Source organism: Prionailurus bengalensis, chromosome B2 (genome assembly GCF_016509475.1).
Source record: "Prionailurus bengalensis isolate Pbe53 chromosome B2, Fcat_Pben_1.1_paternal_pri, whole genome shotgun sequence".
Lineage (NCBI taxonomy): Eukaryota > Metazoa > Chordata > Mammalia > Carnivora > Felidae > Prionailurus > Prionailurus bengalensis.
In genome coordinates, this window is record NC_057349.1 from 141,463,823 (window position 1) to 141,484,067 (window position 20,245).

Genomic DNA, 20,245 nt, shown 5'->3' on the forward strand with positions numbered 1-20,245 from the left:
AGAACTCAGCTGGGCCGGAGGGTCGGGATCACAGGCTGCCAGGAGCCAGGCCGACCAAGGCTGGGGCTGCTTAGACAGGCATGTGTGTAATAATCTGGAGCCAAGTACATGCTCATCAGCCTTCTTTGGCGGGAAAACCTGCTCACAGCACTGCCTCTCTGCTTTTCAGCCTTTCTGTGTCCTGAACACTCAGGGATCATTCATTGGTTAGTCTCATTGAAGTTTCAAGTAGAATGTTACAATCTAGATACCTTTGACGACATTCTCAGCTATGCTAGATGATACATAAAACTGTAGTAGATTAATTAAGACGTGTGTAATCTGACTAGTAGTAATCCATTATGACCACTTAGTTTGTAAACTTCTTTTATTCCACTCAGTGGAGTATATAATTCCTAAGGTCTGTTTACTCTGTTGATAGCACTTACAAAAGTAGCTTACTACTTGGTAGTGGGGTTCTGCTTATTCTAGATCACACTCAAAATAACTGAAAATTAATGAAAGGGAGCTTCCTTTAACATGGGATCCAGAGGCTAGTGAGGGAGCTCTCATGCCGCACTACTCCTGATCAACTGCAGACCCGATGAGAAGAAATGTACCTGGCAAAGCCATCCTGCTTTGGCTACTACTACTTCACTATCCCGGTTTGAGGAAGAAGGATTTTCTCCTCCCACAGCAACAGCTCAGCCAATGAGAGACTGTTCCTAGCTCAGTGAAAAGCCCTATATACTTCCAACAGTTTCCTGCATTAGTTTTGTTTATAACAGCCCTCCCAGCTTCCTTCCTGCTTTCCTTTGTAAAAGAATGTTCCTCTCCTTTGTTCTTGGGACTTGGCTGTGGTTTTGCCATAGCTTGCTTGTCCTGAGTTGCAATTCTCTGCTATTCCAGTTAATTTTTGCTGTAAAATAACTGGCAAGTTTTGTTTATTTATTTTGTAATTTTTCTGAATGTTTATTTTTGAGAGAGAGAGAGACAGAGTATGAGCAGGGATGGGGCAGAGAGAGAGAGAGGGAGACAGAGAACTGGAAGCAGGCTCCAGGCTCTGAGCTGTCAGCACAGAGCCCAACGCGGGGCTCAAACTTAGGACCTGTGAGATCATGACCTGAGCCGAAGTCCGACGCTCAACCGACTGAGCCACCCAAGCGCCCCTGGCAAGTTTTATTTTTAAGGCTAACACAACTTAATTTTGGAACTCTTGAATTTTAGGTTGATGATTTATTATAAGAATATAATTCTGAGTTATATTCTTCCTCTACATCAATATTGATAAACTAAGAAATAAGTCAGAAGAGTATAAGAGAAATGGCTTTGAATAGTTCTGAATATTAATGTTCTTCTATTTGCCTTTGTGTCTTATAAAGTTATAATGTTTATAGTACAGATGGGTAAGCATAGTATTTTCACCTATGGATGCAAACAAGATTTAATTCAAAAATAGATTGTATCAGGGACATTTCTAACTTTGATCGAGTTGGCGCTCACTTATGACACATGCCAGTTCTGTTTTAAGTTACATTAAATCCAAAATTCTTTGAGTGTTTTGTTAAAAAGAGGTGAGTCACATACAAGGATATACTATTGTAATCCCCAGTCACCCTCACATTATAGGAAGTGGGAAGAGCAAATGTAATGTTATGGGACACCCTGATTGGTACCCACCAATAAATAGGCTAAGAATAACAGCTCTTTTTAGGTTTTGAGCTACAATCTTGTGTAATAGTGGTTAAATTGATTTAGGTCTGTGAGTTTGGAGTTGACAACTTTTACCTTCTTAGTTTTGTGAGTATTGAATTAATGGAAAGGCTTAAGTTTTTGTATATCTCAGAGATGCTATGTGTAATTGGAAAAAGAAAACAGGGCAAACTCTTTCACATAATAAGCTGGTGGAATTTGAAAACAGTACAGTTAACCTGAATCGAAAACAATTTCACCTGTCATCCTCCCATGTATTAATTCATTCTACAGTTAATCAGCACCCTCTTACACACACATTTCATTGGTGAAAATGCATCTGAAATTATAGGTACATCAAGCTTTGCTTAGGAGTTATGTTTCTAATGTTACCTGGAATGTCTTGGATTTTAAAAATCCTAACCCAAATAAATGTTAGCACAAAAGACATACTTAATTTGGATAGTCATTTATACCCATTCTCCCCAAGAGCAGTTTCTGTTTGCTCTAGGCATCCTGTTTACAGCAAAATTCTAAAGCTTTTCCCACCTACTATCCTGGTGAGTATGAGATTCCTGTACCCACACTCCCCAGGGCTCTCAAAGAGACTCTTGAAAGTAAATAATTTAAGTGAGATTTCAAGCAAATGTCTGATTGGACTGATTTTGCATTCAGATTGTAGGTAGAGCTAAAATACACACATGCAAACATGCCCATGCATGCTTATACACACGTGTTAACAGGAGTTATCTCAGAGGTTATTACTTTTGACTTTCACCCGTTTCCTCTTTTTTTAAATAGTGAATGTGTATTAACCATAATTGGTAACAACTCTCTCATTTAAAAAAAAGTAAAAGATGGCATTGAACTCACATTTCATTTGAGTAGTTTTATTTGCCTGAACTTGAGGGTTCAGTTGTCACGGAAGTTGAGAGCTTCTTCCTGGAGGAAACGTTTGTTTTATAGCATTTTATTTAAGCAGTACTTTGCTGTGTGGACCCTTGTTTCTGTAGCCCTTCCACGGTGGACACAGTGATGAGGCAGTTTAACTAACTGTTTCAACACTTGACATAACTTTCAGCCCAGCACTGTTAGTATTCCTGTTAATGAAAAGATTTGAGTAAGGATCTTTCTGTTCTTAGGCTTTTGAATTATTGGTAGCTGGGATTTTCCATGTCTAGACCAGGGTTTGTCAACCTTGGTACTATTGACATTTGGGGCCTGATCATTCATGGTTGTAAAGAGGCTATTCTGTGCATTGTAGTATCTTTTTTTAAGTTTATTTATTTATTTGGAGAGAGACAGTGTGAGTGGGGGAGGGGCAGAAAGGGAGAGAGAGAATCCCAAGCAGGCTTTGTGCTATCGGCACAGAGCCCCAAGCGGAGTTTGAATTCTGGAACTGTGACATCACCACCTGAGCCGGAATCAAGAGGCAGACACTCAACCAACTAAGCCACTGGGCGCATTGTACCCTGTGCATTGTAGAATTTTTACCCACTAGACAGCTGGAGTAACCCCTCCGCTCCCCCAACCCCAGTTGTGATGGCCAAAAACGTCTCTGGATATTGTGAAATGTCCCCTAGATTGGGGCATGAAGGGCCACACAAAATTGTTTCTGGTTGAGAACCTTTGGCCTGGACACAACTTGATTGGAAATCTTTGGCCAAAATTGTTCATAAACTTTTGATAAAACAAGACACAGATGAATGAAATGTGACAAGTGAAACAAGTAGCTAGTTTCTTTTCAAGTTTGGTGTGCATTGTTTATTTCGAAAGCCTCATTAAAAAGAAAAGCAGTAAAGAATTTGTATGAACAAAACTCAGTCTCTTTAATAAAAAATAGTAAAAGGACCTACGGAGAATAGACATTTCAAACATTGAAAATCAAGCTTTTCTACCTTGAGGACATATTTCAAGCTTTTGGTACTTTTTTAAGTAGAAAGAAATTTCATGGTAGAAGTTCAGTAACTGAATTTTCTCCTACGTCTTCTAGACTTATTGGGGCTGACTTACCAACTATAAATATGTAGTCCTTTAAGAGTTTTCCAAGATCTGAATTTTAAAAATTGAACTTCAAGATCTCTGAGCTAAGACTGAAAGGATTGTTATGAAGAGGGAAGTATCATGCTTCACATCTGAAGGTCGTGCAATGTTTTCTTGTCTGAACTTGGACATACGTTAGCTGTGGTGTTGGCTGTGGCTTTGACTCAAAGCTTACATAATATTTTCATGTCTGAACCTGTACATACTACTTTAGCTTTCGTGTTGACTGTAGTTTTGATTTTAAGTTAATTAGCTGGTTTTCATGTGGGAGTTCAAATTATAAGCGATTGTAGTAAATAACCAAATACTTTTATTAGGCACATGATTCCTTTCTAGCTTCAAAAAACAACCTGTAGTTGTTTCTACCTGATTAAAAAATTTCAAATACCTCAAACTCCTCCCCTGCCCCCCGCACACACACACCCTGAAGAAGAATCTGGCAATTCTGAAATTAGGCAGGAATCTGTAGACATTATCAACTGAAAATTTCAATTCTGTGACCTAAAACACTTTATCAAAGCAGAGCAAAACAAACAAAGTATACTATGCAGTGAAAATCAAAGGCATTTTGAGGATGAGAAACTATGGAATATTACTTTAGTTCTTGCCTGTTTGGAAACGTAACATCTTCTGAGTACCGTGAATACCTACAATGTGAAATGCAAAACAAGATGATACGTAAGAATAGGATTCTCATAGGATCTGTGAGCAGCTGAATAGGACATTTTTGTTACCCTAAAAAGTTTCCTTTTTCCCTTTTTACTCGGGCCCTTTCTCCTTCTTACCCAACAACTCCAGGCAATCATTGGTGTGTTTTCTTTCCCTTTAGATTTGCCCTTCCTAAGATGCTCCAGAAATGAAAGTATACAGTAGGTAACCTTTTGAATCTAACGTCTTTTACTTAGCATAGCATATTTGAGATTCATTCATGTTCGGTTAATTTCTTTTTTGTTGGTGAGTAGTTTTCCATTATGTGGATATGTTCTGTAGTTTTGTTTATCCATTCACTGATTGATAGACACCTGGATTGCTTGCACTTTTTGACAATTATGAATAAATCCTCAACAGATATTCTCATACAGGCTTTCATGTGAACATGTTTCCATTTCTCTTGGGTAAAGACCTAGAAGTGGGATTTCCGGATCACGTGGCAACATTACTTTTACCTTATCAGAAATTGCCAAACTCTTTTCCAAAGTGGCCCTATTATTTTGCCGCAATTAGATGATTTTTGGGAATCAGTTCTCATAGCTGAATCCCATGTTTCTACACAAATTACTTTTTTTTTTTTTTTTTTTTTTGCCATAAAACACTGCTATCTACGGTACAAAGGATTCTTCCTCAGTAATTTATTCTTCAGGGGAGCATTGCAATCATATGACTAGTATTTTAGAAGGTGACTTTACTGTGTCATGTCAAGACATGCATCTTGATGGGAGGTCGTTACAGATGAGCGTCACAAGTGTGCCACGCTTCCTCTTCAGGCCAGTCTTGCCTCCACAGCTGTGCCCATTCAGGTTTCTGTGGCCGCTTCCAGTCCGACCTTAGTCCCTCGTGTCCTCAGACACCAGGTGTCAAGTGAGCAGATGAGTGTTTGTAATTATCTCCCTGACTTTTCTTCTCTTCTAAAGTGTCCATCTCCTGAATTATCAATATTTTCTGAGTGTCGAAGACTCTAGATTCTTTAGAGAGGAGTCCTTTAGGTTTTTTTCTCAAAGATTAATATCGAACCAGTTTGAACTCAAAAAAAGCACTCCCGTGAACCCCGTGGCAAAACTTTTTCACACAACCAGTACCAATTTTTTGAAGGCTTCCTCTTTTTCTCGTGCAATTTTTTTTTTTTTTAGAAGATGTATTTGTTATGGAGAGAGGAAGAGGGGGCTGAGTCCAATAGCGGTATGCTGACAGTTACTTGCCTTGAAAACTTCAGCTCTTTTTTTCTTCGTTTGCCTCTTCCAGAACTTCCAGCACTAGCCTCAGTTTTCTTCACAGACTTAGGCTCTTGGCTTGAAAGTTTTGTTAATGTTGCCCTTGGCAGATAAGACTGTCTTAAACTGCTCCTGCTCGGGAACAAAGGAGGTGACATGATTGGGGGGGTGGGGGGTGCCAGTTTAGGTTAGCTTTTTTGGTCGAATACCACTTAACGGGAACTGTGAAAAGAATTGAAAAGTGGCTGGCTTCCCTAGAGACTTCTTTCTTAGTTTTGCAGTCGCTAATTTACCTAATTACATCTGTAGGTTCTTCAAAATATGTCCCATCTAAAACAAGAATAAGTTGTAAGGTAAAAAAAAAAAAAAAAAAAATTAAGTTAAAGGTAAAGGTAAAAAAAAAATTGAGTTAAATTTAAGTATAACTAACCTTATGTTCTTTTTTGTCTCTTTTACTGAGTCGTCTTTCTGTTCCAGCTTGATAATCAAGAGGGCCCTAACGATTTAATTTAAATTTTGAAAGGCCTTAAAGATGCATGGCAATAAAAGTGTGATTTTAAGCCCTATTCCAGTATTTTAAAAACCAACGTGTATTTTGGTAGAAGTATTTTAGGATAAAAAAGAAGTTTCTTACACCTGTCATTTTTCTTACACGCAGACCTTGGTGACTGAGTTGGGGCGGAGGGGGGGGAGGTGGCAGGGACGTGTGGACAGGGGGAGAGGGCAGCAGAAAAAAGAAACCAGTGACCCGTAATCAAATTAATAATGTACAAACAGCTATTTGGGGGCAGTCATGGAAATTTAATTTGTTGATCTAAAAATATTTTTGTTTTTAAAACACCTTTTCATTCTGATCTGATCCCTTTAAGTCCTCTTTGTTGCACCCCTTCCCCTTAGACACGCTGACACTTGCACGTGGCCTTTCCTGTGGGTCCCCACAGCCTGTCCTCAGGACCTCTTCCACGTACTGATTTTATAACAACTTTCAACTTGCTTTTCTGAGATGATCTTAACAGTGGGTAGGACTGAGATAGGGGGTCACCTATGGCCAAATACTACGTTCGCCAAATTCCCAATTTTATTACCTTAGTAGGTTTATCTGGTTGTTTTCAAAATATAAAATTTTCCTCTTTATGAAAGGTAAATAAAATTAGAAAAAAAGAATTTGTGTTTTTGGCTTGTGGTTTTAGAGCACTTGAATGCATCAAATTGTATTGTAGTATAAGTACAGTATAGTAAATTTGATAAATTTTTTGTATCAATTTATATATGAATGAGTATATACCTGGGTAAACAGGGAAGTGTTGCTTAAAATGGCATTGAATGTGACAGTTCACAATGAATGTGATACAATGGGAGACGAGATAATAGTACTATCTCAGTTTTTATAAAGTTTAGATAAACTACCACTTGTTCAAAAGTTCTTAACATCTGAACTGCCTGGATACCTGTAGCTTTTGTATTTTCCTTCATCAAACCTCCTAGAAGTTATGAACAAATATAGGAAATCTTACTAAGAAGTAGATGTTAACTTGAAGTATACAGATAAGGCAAGCACATAGAAATGATAACTTAATGAATAGTTAACATTTTACTGTACATGTATTTTCTACTTTAATAAAATATGATTTACAGAGAGATCCAAAGGTGAATATGGAAGCACTGCTTTTATTAAAAGTATGATCATTTTCAAAAGTTTTGTGTACAAATGTGCATTATTTGTATACATGCGTGTTGTATTAGGAAAGCCAGATGAAGTCTTGAATACATACCTATGCATTGATTAAGATGTTCATGACTCCATAGCCCGCATTTCTTGATAAACACTGGCAGTATAGAATTGATTAGCTTTATACACGTGATGTTTTTAGGTATAGCTTTCCGAGTGCCCCCAAATCTACAAATATGTTGGTCATATGACTGATGTTACACTTGCACTCTGTGTGAAAGAGTCCTCTCTGGAGTAGGGGTAGTGCTGTGACCAGTGAAACCTGCCAAGTGCCAGTATCCGTCAGTAGAATTGACACCCGGCGGTCTTCTTCACAGTATGACCTGCACTGTGGGTACAACATTCTTAACCGTCTGCTGTGATTGTGGTCAACCAGCCTAAATGCAAAGCCAAAATTTACTTTTAAAAATTAATCTTGGAAAGTTTGTGAACTGTATGCATTCCTTGTAAAATATTTACTATCGTCATTTCTTAGCCCAGTACAATTCTAAGAGAATCATTATGTTTTAAGTCACGAATAGGGAGAAAAGAGGCTTATCTTTGAGCGACAGCCTTCATTGCCATCAATTTTAAAAAACGGATTTTTGAAAGGAATTTAAAATTTTCTTTCGGCTGGAGAGACAAATGCATCAAAGAAATGCATATGTATCATCATCAAATATAGTAAAACTGGGTATTTAAAATATTTTTAAAAATTTATTTATAAGAGAGAGAGCACAAGCAGGGGAGGAGCAGAGAGAGAGGGAGACACAGAATCCAAAGCGGGCTCCAGGCTCTGAGCCGTCAGCACAGACCCCAATGCGGGGTTCAAACCCACGGACTGCGAGATCATGACCTGAGCCGAAGTCAGACGCTCAACTTACTGAGCCACCCAGGTGCCCCAGTGTTGTTACAGTTTTTTTAAAAAAATAAATGCTTAAATATTTTTTAAGTTTATTTATATATTTTGGGAGACAGAAAGCAGGAGCAGGGGAGGGGCAGAGAGAGGGAGAGAGAGAGAATCCTAAGCAGGCCCCACACTATCGGTGCAGAGCCAGACACGGGGGCTCGAACTCGTGAAGCTGTGGGATCATGACCTGAGCTGAAATCAAGAGTCAGACACTGACCAGATAGAGCCACCCAGGCGCCCCCTTGTGGCGTTCTAGTTTTCAAACCATTCATGTTTATTTACTGGGGAAAAGAAACAGCAGTACTTCTTGAGCTTCTACTCTGTGCCAGGCACTCTCTAGGTAGGAAACATACAGCGGTGAATGAGACAGGACGTCCCTGCTTTTGTGACGTTTACATTAGTAAAGGGATGGGCAATCAAATTTCAGGTGGTAACGCAGGAGAGGAAGAGAGGCTATCTAAGGATGTGACCTTTGAACCAAAGTGGGAGTGTTATGCCGGGGACCAGAGATGGGAAGATCTGATATGGAGTGTTCCAGAAGGAGGGAGCAGCAAGTACAGAGGCCCTGATGTAAGAAACGGTCATTCTTAGGAACAGAAAGGCAGCTGGTGTCGCTGAAACATTGTGCCTGGAGGGACAGAGGTGGGATTGGAGCTCAGTGAGACAAAGCCGGAGCCCTACTGCTCAGCTGCTCATGGACCACAGGAAAGAATTCAGAGCAAATTTTATGGTCTTGGACAGTTTCAAATTGGGAGCTACATAGATACGTAACAGCTCTCAGAATTGCCTTTACTGTCGTAGCGTTCTTGCCGGGAACTCTGCCAGCAGATGTAGGACACCTAGAGCTCTGTGGTGTAGAGTCCTACAGTGCGCTAGGTAGCTTTTCCTGTGCAACAGACCAACCCCTAACTCAGTGCTTGGAAAGGCCCCCATTTATTTAGCTCACTATCCTACAGTTTGACAAATTGGTCTGAGCCTGAATTGTCCTGGTTTCTGCTGAGCTCACTCTCCCTTCTTAAGTCAGCTCCTGATCAGCTAAGTGGCTCTGCTCCTTGGAGATGACTGGCTCTTGGCTAGGATGATGTGGTAACAGAACCATTGTGTCCTCCAACAAACTAGTCTGAGCTTGTTCTCATGGTAGCTGGTTGACTTTCAAGAGAGTGATTATAAGTATGCTTTGCCTTTTGAGTCTTAGACTTGGAAGTGGTACAGTATGATTCTGTAGCCACGTTCTGTCGATCCAAGCAAATCACATGCCCAGCCCCGCTTAAAGGAGTGGAGAAATCGATCCCACCTTTCGGTGGAAGGGCCTGTAAAGTCACATTGCATAGTGGTGGCTATTTGTACACACTCTGTTCCACACTCAAGGTCTTTTTCTCTCTGAGCCATTCATGAGTTTGTGATTGCTTTGCAAATCTTAAGTGAAGGTATCCTCACTCAGCGAACCTAATTAGAAAGAGGAGTGTGACCATAATGGTGACAACTTTGGTTTAAATTTAATAGCCTAGGATACGAAGACACAGCTAACACCCCAGTAGAGAAGATAATGTGAGCATAGCACTTGTAGTCAAAAGCATAATTATATCCAATCCATTGTTTGTCTTGAGATCGTATTACGCTATATTGGGTATAACAGAAATGTTCTTTGGCTGCCCAGATGAAATTTAGCATCGCTATTAATATTTACTGGTTCCCTAACCAGAGATCGGTTTTTAGTTAATTTTGAATACATTCGGAGAATGGTGCTTCTGCTCAGCAGCACTGAGCGGTAGAAGGCGTCATTGTGCGTTCTCTTACCAGCTAACCAAACACTGAGCGGTTTCAGCAAGCCGTGTCCTTGAGCTGTCATGTGGCCTGCACATGCTAATAAGGAGAATGAGGAGAATTAATAAGAGGAGAAGGCTGGCAAGGTTTTGCGTGGTTTTTTTTAAGTGTTCGTTTTTTTCAATGGATTACAAAAAGGTAAGATAATAGTGAAAGTAAAAGTAGGAATAACAAGCAATAATAATAAAGAAAGAAAAAGACAAAAACACCTTCTTTGCTTGCCAAAATAAAAACTTTGCAACCCAGTGTTAGCTGCTATGTGTCTGTGAATGTGACGGACAGAGGCGGGGCGGAGGGAGGGGCTTGTCCCGTACTTGCAATGGTCATCAGTCTGGGGACATGGTTTTGGAGGGCAGTTTATTTGTTAACGTCTGCTTCTCCTTAATGGTATATTGCTCTTTCTGGCCCAACCGAAGCAGGCACACCATTCTAGGCAAACATTATTTTTTTCAAGAGCATCTGAATTCTTAATGAATTACTTGTGGACAGATACTGTGACTGCAAATTCGATCACGTTCTTGTTGATTATTACCATTCTCCTCCCCTCAACTCCCATCTCCCTTTAGGTTGAATACCTCACAGGTAATTTTGCTCTTCCCATCCCTACCTGGAACCAGAGGCAAAATTTATATCATTTTAGTGTTTAATTATGGTAAAGATATGGTATCTCTGATCACTAGAGAACATAATGGATTATTCTGCACCATAGTTATTCAAATGGAAAATTAAAACTGAGTCACCTCTTCCCCTTGTTATTTCAAAATAAATTATAGATGGATCAAATATTTAAATGTAAGAAATGAAAGTCAAACATATTAAAAGAAAACATGAATGAATATGTAAAAAAAATCCTGGGGTGGGGAAGACCTTTTCCAGCACGGGCACACATTCTAGAAAGCATGAAGAAAACAAATGGATAGACTTGGATATTTATAATGTCAAATTTCTGTTTTTAATTCTACTTTTAAAATTTAACATGTTATAAGTGTTCTCTTATGTTATAAAATACTTCATGAAAAGTGAGTTTTTTATGAGCATGCAACGGTCTGTCATATGAAATACCACACTTCATTTAACCACCATCCCATATTTTTGTACATTTTCCCCTAATTTCTCATTTTTTTTCAAATAATGGCATAGTACACATACTTTATAAACATTTGGTCACACATGAGACCATAAAGATAGGTTCTCTAGCAAATAGATTATGACATTTACTTACATTTCTGTGATTATTATGGACATTGGACAGTTTTTATGTTATGGGCTTATTCTGTTAACTACTTTTAATTAAACAAGGAACACATGCACGTGGCAAAAAGAATTCTTAACGTTGTAAGACAAACTACAGCAAAAAATGAGTTCTCTCCCTTGAGGTAATCACTGATGTGTTTCTTACATATCCAGAAGGGGTCTAAGTGAATCAAGTGTATAACCCACCCCACTTTAAAAAAAAAAATACAGATGTTAGCATACTGTGCACACGGTTCTGGTTCTTTTCACTTAATGTGTAATATCATAGAGATCTTACCTGCACACATAGATGTACCTCCTTTTTAATAGCAGTATAGCATTCCATTGCTTGGCAGTGTGATAATTTCAGCTTTTTACTGTTGCAAACAACTCAAATAAACCATTTGGTAAATATTTTTGCACTTGAGTATCAGAACTATTGGTTTAACACTTAATCACATGCATACACATTTTGATGGATACTGTTAAAATGCACTTTATTCCAACATATGTTCTCATAATCAGTGCAAGGCTATGATGTGATTTCCCACACCTTTGTCAGTATTGTAAGTAACCAACCTTTTTAATCTTGGTAATCTTTAGTGAGAAAAATGGAATAACGTTAGGAGTTTGGATTTGCATCCTTGTGATTATGAATAAGATTCTTTATATACAATTAACAAAGCATCACTGTCTCTTCTTTTTGTGACAGCGTGATCCTGACTTTAGGGAAAAAAGTTTTTATTAAAACGGGACATACGTTTTGCATAGTTTTATTTTAATGGAAACACTGCTGGATTTTTTTATTCTCTGCTTTAGAGGTGAAAGTAGAAGGGACTTCAGAAGTGGTTCAAGAAAGAAATTGCAACCTGTTTCACTTCCGAATTCATAAATTCACGTTTTCCTGATTTTCTTGATTGAATGACTGGAAACTCAAGTGGTTTGTTTTAATTTTGGTGGAGGTAGGGGGCGCCTGGGTGGCTCAGTCGGTTGAGAGTCCGGCTTGGGCTCAGGTCATGATCTCGCGGTCTGTGAGTTCGAGCCCCGCGTCAGGCTCTGTACTGATGGCTCAGAGCCTGGAGCCTGTTTCAGATTCTGTGTCTCCCTGTCTCTCTGACCCTCCCCTGCTCATGCTGTGTCTCTCTCTGTCTCAAAAATAAATGTTAAAAAAAAATTTAATTTTGGTGGAGGGTTAGGGTTCAGTAGGCTACTCAGGGGAGAGAGAAGCCACTGGAAGGTTTTTTTGTGCAGAGTGCTGCAGAGGCATCGCCCTGCTGCCGGTTTCCTGGTGATTTTCAAAGTTTCCTACGGACGGAACCGTTTTAGCCACTGGTGTTAAAAAGAGTTGATCGTAGCATCATTGCAAATAGCATGATTTACTGGAAAGGGCCTTGTCTGGGACTTAGGAAGCCTCTGCTCTGCTAGCTCGCTCCCAGCCTGTCACACCTGGGAGCTCCGGACCCCCTGACAAGTTCTGTGCCCTGGGATGCCAGCTGTGCTTCTCAGCAGGGTCCTCTGTCTTTGCACTTGTTACAGCGTCTGTGCAGAGAAGGAGAACATTGGGGGAATATGTCCTAATTTTACAGTGGGCAAAACCTGTGACCTTTCTTCTGGGCGGTTTTTATAATACTGCCAGTTTAAATTCCCCTCGCCCGGCCCAGACTGAGGTTTAAAAAGAGAAGTGACACCACGGATAATTCCATTTGGTCCTTTCTGTATATGAATTTAGTTTTTAAATGAATGTTTCAATACGTTTCGTTCAGGCATTAAGACCAGAGTAAAATTCGTCCCTTTTTCTCTTTCACAGTAGCACGAAGCACCATGCCTTGCATGCAGCAAATATCCAGAAAGTCTTTGTTAAAGAGTCAGGTGGATGTAAACTGTCAGCACTGTCTCTTCCCAGTACATGATTAAGTCTTTCCACTGAGATGTACTAATTTTTTCTAGTTGTACATTCCTGTTTTAACCTCAAATTGCGACTACTTTATAGCCACATTAAATTTGGTGATAAAGGCTGGTTAGTAATTAAAATCCCATCAGATAAACACAGATCTACTTCTAGTATATGTATAGGAATTATAGGTGTTTGAGGCTTGTGAAATATAAAATACTTATTTTCTGTTTTGAAAAGATTTAAACTGACAAAAGGATAAAAGTCAGCAGGTCTCTGCTGAAAGTGAAGTTTAATGACTACTACCTGAAAATTGTTTGTAAAGGTTGAAATACTCCCTTACTCCCACTAGAGGGGGATTCCTTCCAACTTAGGTAAAAATGCTCTTAGATCCAACAGGAAAACCTTTGTATGACATTGATCTTTCTCTTTTATTAAATGGAAGTTAATTTCATGGCTTTTAAATCAGCTGTTTTTGTGTTGGTATTGAAATATAAAGCCTCTCAGAAACAGAAACAAAATATAAAGGAAAATCTAAAGTACGGCTCAGGAGAGCTGGAGTGCATACGTATTTAAACCACAGTGCTTTTGAATAAAACAAAATACACTTTTTGAGTCGGTTTAATTAAATTGGTCAATACTTAGGAATTGCGAACCTCTTCAGCCCTCCTGGAGATAGAATCTGGGGTGGAGGAGGGGGCTGACCTTTTGAGATCCACCTCCTGGCTCCATACTCCCAAGTTCTGTCTGTGTCTCTGTCTCCCAACAGAGCGCTACCAACAGAGCGGACTGTTCCTAAATTCCACTTGAGAGCTTTGCTTTGCTGATATCTCAAGTTGTCAAATACATTGAAGCCATAGTTTTAAATAGATTTCTATTTGCTATTGAATTTTCTTGCTACTTTGGCTTTTTATAATATGTTAAGCAAATGCAGAACTCACTTGGGGATTTTTTTTTTTTTGTAGATTTAAACTTCTAATACGTTTTGAAAGTAATTGTATGTATATTAAAATATCACATTGAGGGTGACTATACCTAACGTTAATGTATGCAGCTATGATCTATGTATATAATTTAAGAGCAAATGTCACATAATAGCCTTTACAGTAGTTAAGATTCAGCAAATGCATTATTTGTCCTTTGCCTTTAACAAAAGTCTTCACTGTTGATTAGAAGTTTTAATGTAAAAATATTTGAGGTTAGTCATCTCCTGTTGTGAAAGACAGGACTTAGGAAATTCAAACATACGTAAATTGCCAGTAAATTGCCAATAGCCGTTGCTCCCCCCTGCCCCCCATGCCCTTAAACAAAGTCTATAATAAGATCTTGCTTCTAAATCTAACAATCAGCTTTGGAAATCAGAGCGTAAACAGACATGCTGTCAGTGAGTCTTATAATGATTTTGTACTATAGTTGATCCAACATTTCACATTTGGTATCGGCAACATATGGTTTTCGTCGAAATGAGTCTGGTCACCTTCTCACTTCGTCACCGTGTGTTTCTCTTGCTTTGTGCTCCCCTCCCCCCAATCTCTGTCAGGTGCCAGGTGGTGGGAGAGCGTCACTTTCAGCGAAGCAGTTGGAGAATACAATTTGTTCCTCATTTCTTTTTCGACCCCCCTACTGGATGACAATCTTCTTGAAGTGGTCTTCCTCTCTTTCCTTGCCCTCGAGGGACGAATCCAATTTTGTTTGATACAAGAGCCATTGGATAGACCTGTGTGCCTTCCACTTCAACACCTACCACAAAGGCCTGATTTTAAAGGGTTTAGAACTCACAGCCAACCTGCCAGTCTGGTGCCACCGCTCCCTGCCCGCCCCCCCCCCCCCCACTGTCTCCCGAAGACACGTAAAAACATTCGTATCGCCTTCCTTCCTTGCTCTTTTCCATCATATTTTGGTACTTTGTAGTAGTCGAAGTTAAAAGCTTTACACACCAGACTGAATAATTATGTTTAAAAAACAGTAATTATCAATACACGTCTTGTTCCATGCGGCTTTTTAAATTCATGTTAATGAGCTCTGTCTTCTCATGCACAAGACTGACAGGCAATTTTGAAGTTTTGCCATCATTTCCCAACTTGTTGCTTAGACCCGGCCTGCCTTTTCCCGAGTATTGCTCTCGGCAGCCTTGCTCTGCAGCATTCCACAGACTCAGGACTGCCCACTTCGCTGTGAGCAGAGCAAGAAATCACTAGCAGCCTCACAAGCATGGTGAGATTGCACTACGAAGCATAACTTTCCCCTCACTGTCCATAAGAGATCAAAAAGTATATGCAACATCTTGTGATCGAACTGGGAAAGGTGATTCTCCTAACTTCCCCAGATCATTTTGAGAAACTCCTACCACCACGTCAACACGATGGCAAACAGATTAATAGGAGCTCACCCTGTTACAAAACTGGAGCCCAGGGCAGTGACCTGGATTTCGACCCATCCAACTCTTGAAGAGAATCCCAGACCCGTCTTTCTTGACTCCAGGCGTACATTGAACCCCAGTTTTCTCCAAACTCTTGGTTCCAGGCCACGCCCGTGCTCTGGTGTCTGGCTAGACTCAAAGAACGTTTTTCAGAGTGCCTAAATTATGTTTTCCTTATGATTTCAGGTTGAAGTCTTGACCTCGGAGGATACCGCCTTTGGACTCAAGGTGTGTAGTCTGACGTAGCTCACTGTATAGGTCCCGTCAGCTCCCCTACGCGCATAGGAAGGCTGAACGGATAGGACTTGCTTTTATTATCAAATGCGGAGTTTCTAAACTCTCCCACAGTTTAAGAGTTGCCCTCACTTGTGATTACGATTAGACTGTGGTAGTATTTTCTTACCTTCTTTCTTTGTGGTCTAGAGTATAAGAAATAGTACAGGAAACCACGTGTTTCCATTAGTAGCAGTTGACTTTGAAGTTTGAATTCGCCATGGAACAGGATTTACTGAATGGCCCCCAGGTTGGGAGTGCAACCACCACGACCGAAGGTTCTCTGAGTACTGTTTGGTTTACCACTCTACTTTCATTAATCCATTTATTCATTTTCCCTGCTTCAAATAGTTACTGAACCCCTGTGTTCCAGTCGCAATTAAATCCCCGTTCCTGCCCTTAAGTGGCTCACAGTCAGTTGGTAGGCTTAGGCCTATAAACAGATCAGTTGTCCTGCGGTGTCCTTGTCTCCCTGCTAGAAGTGTTGGGGGGTGGGGTTTGTTGCGGGAGTGGGCGAGGCCGAGTGGGAAGGCATTCTAGGAGTCTGAGCCCTTGAGAGTGGATTATATTTATAGGCAAAGGAGGAGGACAAGAGAAACGAGAACTATTTTCAGGTCAGGACAACCATGAAAAAAACCAGAGGGAACTGAAAGTAGTTAAATTCTGCCTGGGTAGCAAGATCGGAGGTTGAAGAGGTTAAAGATTTGAATTTTATCCTATAGAAAATGCAAAGCTATTAAAAGATTTCAAGCCAAGGAGTGGTTAGATTTGCAATTTAGATGAATTTGGCCACTTTGTGGAGGATGGACTTGCCAGAGACCAGTGAAGGGCAGTTGAGTGGACCAGGTGAAAGACCGTGTGGACTGAGCTAGCCTAGGGAAAGAGTAAAACTAATCCTTCAGTCTCGGGGACTGGTGATCCTTGGGATATGCAGGGTGAGGAAGGCAGAGGAGCTGAGAATAAGGTAAAGAAAGAGGTGGTGTGTAACAGTGAGAGGGCAGACACAGGAGGGGCGGAAGAATTACAGTCTTCCAGGCCTGTAGTGTTTTCTCAGGTTGACTTGCATTTTGGACGTGTATTTGCTAGGAATTCCTTTTTTTTTTTTTTTAAATTTGTTTTTTAACGTTCATTTATTTTTTTGAGACAGAGACAGAGCATGAGCGGGGGAGGGTCAGAGAGAGGGGGAGACACAGAATCCGAAACAGGCTCCAGGCTCTGAGCTGTCAGCACAGAGCCCGACGCGGGGCTCGAACTCACAGACTGCGAGATCACAACCTGAGCCGGAGGCGGACGCTTAACCGACTGAGCCGCCCAGGAGCCCCTCCTTTTTTTTTTTTTTTTTTTTTTTTAATTTGTTAGTAATTCTTAAACCATATAAATAAATCGGCAAGAGGCATTATTAGGGGAGTCTGACTTCATTTTCACATAGAGATACAGAAGTACACCATCAATTACTTTGGAAGTTGGAAGTTTAGGAGAATAGTTGGTGGAAACTTTAGAGCAAAGAGAATGGGTAACTACTCTTACCTGACTCCTGTATGTGCTACATCTTTGGCTTAAAACTAAAAATTAGTTACTTGTATTTTTTCCAAATTTTTCTCTACTTAACATTCTGGATGCTTGGCATTTTATTAGTACAGTTTAATAGTTGGGCTGCAGTTGTTGGCGGATGACGTTGTAACACTGCCAAAATCACGGCCGTTCTGAGGTTATAAGCTGAGCGAGGTTTATGTCATAAATGAATACAAATTAAAAGTGAAAAGATAAGTTAAGACTTTATAAATATTTAAATATTCGGTAAACTGACTCAAGTTTACCTCAACGTGTTTTTTCTAGCTCTGTATCTGCCAAAAATTACTAAAGAAAAATTTAATTATCAAGAGAGCCAATTCAGTGCTATTTGCAGTATGTAACATATCGTCATCGTTTGAATTTTTCATTTTTTCTTTAATGCCCAGCGTGCACGGCAGAATATTCATTGCATGTTTAATAAACCTGTAGGGTCAGTTCTTGTGAACTCATCTCCATAACCCTTCATCCTCACTGTGTAGGCGGCGGTACTGTGGGACGGTTTTACACCAGCAGCTCACCCGGTCTGCCCCGCTGTGTAAGGCTTTGCGTTTGTTTTCCGGCGAAACTAGCAGCTTGCTTTTGTAGTCTTAATTCAATTTGTAGAAACCATAGTTGGAAATTGTTCCCCGGTAATTCAGTGATTTTTCAAAGAATTCGAAGCTTTTCACTTTTGCATGTCTGTACCAAAAAGTGTTTATCCATCTAACTAAAATATGAGAAATTTGATTTTTTTTTTTTAACCACTTCATTATCTGCCAGTCAGCAAATACATTTTTATCTTGTTTCTTAAAATGTCTCGGTGTTCAGTATTGGTCAAGTTTCTGAACACTTATTCACAATTGGCCTTTTTTTCCTGTTTTTATGCACTGGGAAAAATAACTCCGATATCTGACTCCCTGCTAGTACATTGTTGGCATCATCTTGGCAAATGAGTAGGCTGCCAGAATGTGTGTCTACCCCCATGGAGGTCTCTGATCCTTTTGGTGCTGCTCTTTAATAAGAACCTTTGCTCTTTCTTTACCTCTTTTTTTTTTTTTAAGTTTATTTATTTTTGAGAGAGAGAGAGAGAACCAGCGTAGCAGGGGTAGAGAGAGAGAGAGGGACAGAGGATACGAAGCAGGCTCCACCCTGACACCCTGACGACAGAGAGAGCCTCGTGCGGGGCTTGAACCCACGAACTGCGAGATCAGGACCTGAGCTGGAGTTGGGCGCTTAACCGAGCCACCCAGGCACCCTGTTTTTTGTTTTTGTCTCGCCACTATCTATTTGATCACTCCTTGGATGCTTCTCCTTCTTCTAAGTCCAGCTGAAACCTGCAAGCTTCATATTTACTTAACGATTGAAGCCTGCATTTGTCAGTCTCACGGGAAAATAACTTAAACACGCTGGGACCCAGCAGTACAAGCAGCCTATTTTTGGGTGTGATTGTTCCTGCCGCCCAGGAAAACCAACTTTGCATTCATTTCAAACTATCATGACTGTTGGTGCTGTTTTGAGATTAATTTTTTCCAAGCTAATCTAAGGAGAGAGAGCTGTGCTCTTCCTTACACTTCTCAAATCTTAATTTCTCAAATCCTGATTCGTCGTTCTATTAGGCTTATCTCAGTCAAAAGTAACTTAGAATTTGAAATGCTAATAACTATATCTCAGTATACACTTCAGCTGTTTTCCAGTGGTTCTAATTTTTTCCTCTGAATTAAGGCAACTTTGATTTTCTGGAGTTTGTTGCTATGTTTAATTAATTTAAAATCCTGTGCACTTATAAAAACAATTGCAGTGAATAGAAGAGGTGCCTCAGAATAAAAAAATGAGAAAATGTATTAGGAAAGGAAAGTTCTACAAACCGTAGACCACTGATCTTGACTTTGGTTCTGATCAAGACTTGAACATATTAAGAAATGTATAATTCTGTAGAATAATAAATCAGGAGTTGCAGGCACAAGCCAACACGGGTTAGTTCTTTTTTACAAGATAAGCGTGCCTTCTGTGTCGTCAATGGACTAAGTAAAGCTGTTAGTAATAATGAGATGATAAATCAGCTAAGGAAATATATATAAAATTATACTATTAAACATAGAAAAGGCTAAAAATTTGCTGCTGATGAGTTCTACAGAGAAATTTATGGCAGAGAAGTAAAAAAGGGGAGTGAGTAAAATATTCCTGGGTCATTAAAAAGATTAAAAAGGAAGACTAGATAATCATAACTTTTCCATGAATTTCTTAAGAGATCTTCTCAAAATCTAAATAAATGACTTTAAAATTTCACAGTCATGAATATCTCTCGCCTTCTCGTTTGTTGTGGACAGCTAAGTCAAGAATCCTAAAGAAGCAAGATTGTTATTTAATCCACTCCCTGTGGGTTAGGGACTGTTGTTATTCTCAGTATTGGGGGAGGAAATAGAAATTGACACGGATAATGAATACCAGAAGTGGGATTGGAAGCTGGGAGATCAGCCCCAAGGCCCGTCCTCTTCCTTGAATGTCCTAAGAACCAGTGAGGTCTCTGTTCCCCTACCTGCCTCCTCGCTGCCCCTCTCCTCTCATCTGTCCCCACCTCTGTCCCCACACTGCCCCTCTTGCTAAGGTCCCCATCGGTCCTCTCGCTTTATTTGCCTGTTTGTGGCAGCTGCCTCAGTTGGCCTCTTCTTCCTTCTTTGGCCCTCTTCCTGTGGTTTCCCCAGTGGCGCTCTGCTGACCCTCCTCCTGTGAGCGGGGCTGCGGTTTCTCTTCTTTCTCCTCCTCCACAGCCGCACGCGTCGCACTCCGCCAGACT

The 20,245-nt window shown here is 40.1% G+C and overlaps 1 protein-coding gene across 13 annotated transcripts in view; it reads left to right on the forward strand.

Annotated features, from left to right (window-relative positions):
* ARID1B (AT-rich interaction domain 1B) overlaps positions 1–20,245 on the forward strand; it is a 449,892-nt gene that overhangs the window by 253,683 nt on the left and 175,964 nt on the right. For 9 of the 13 annotated variants that reach the window (XM_043592659.1, XM_043592667.1, XM_043592660.1 and 6 more), the window contains exon 5: positions 15,814–15,855. The exons of the other annotated variants lie outside the window; for them this stretch is intronic. In XM_043592659.1, coding sequence (XP_043448594.1) covers positions 15,814–15,855 — 42 coding nt within the window. The remainder of the gene's footprint in view (positions 1–15,813; positions 15,856–20,245) is intronic. 13 annotated transcript variants of the gene reach the window in all.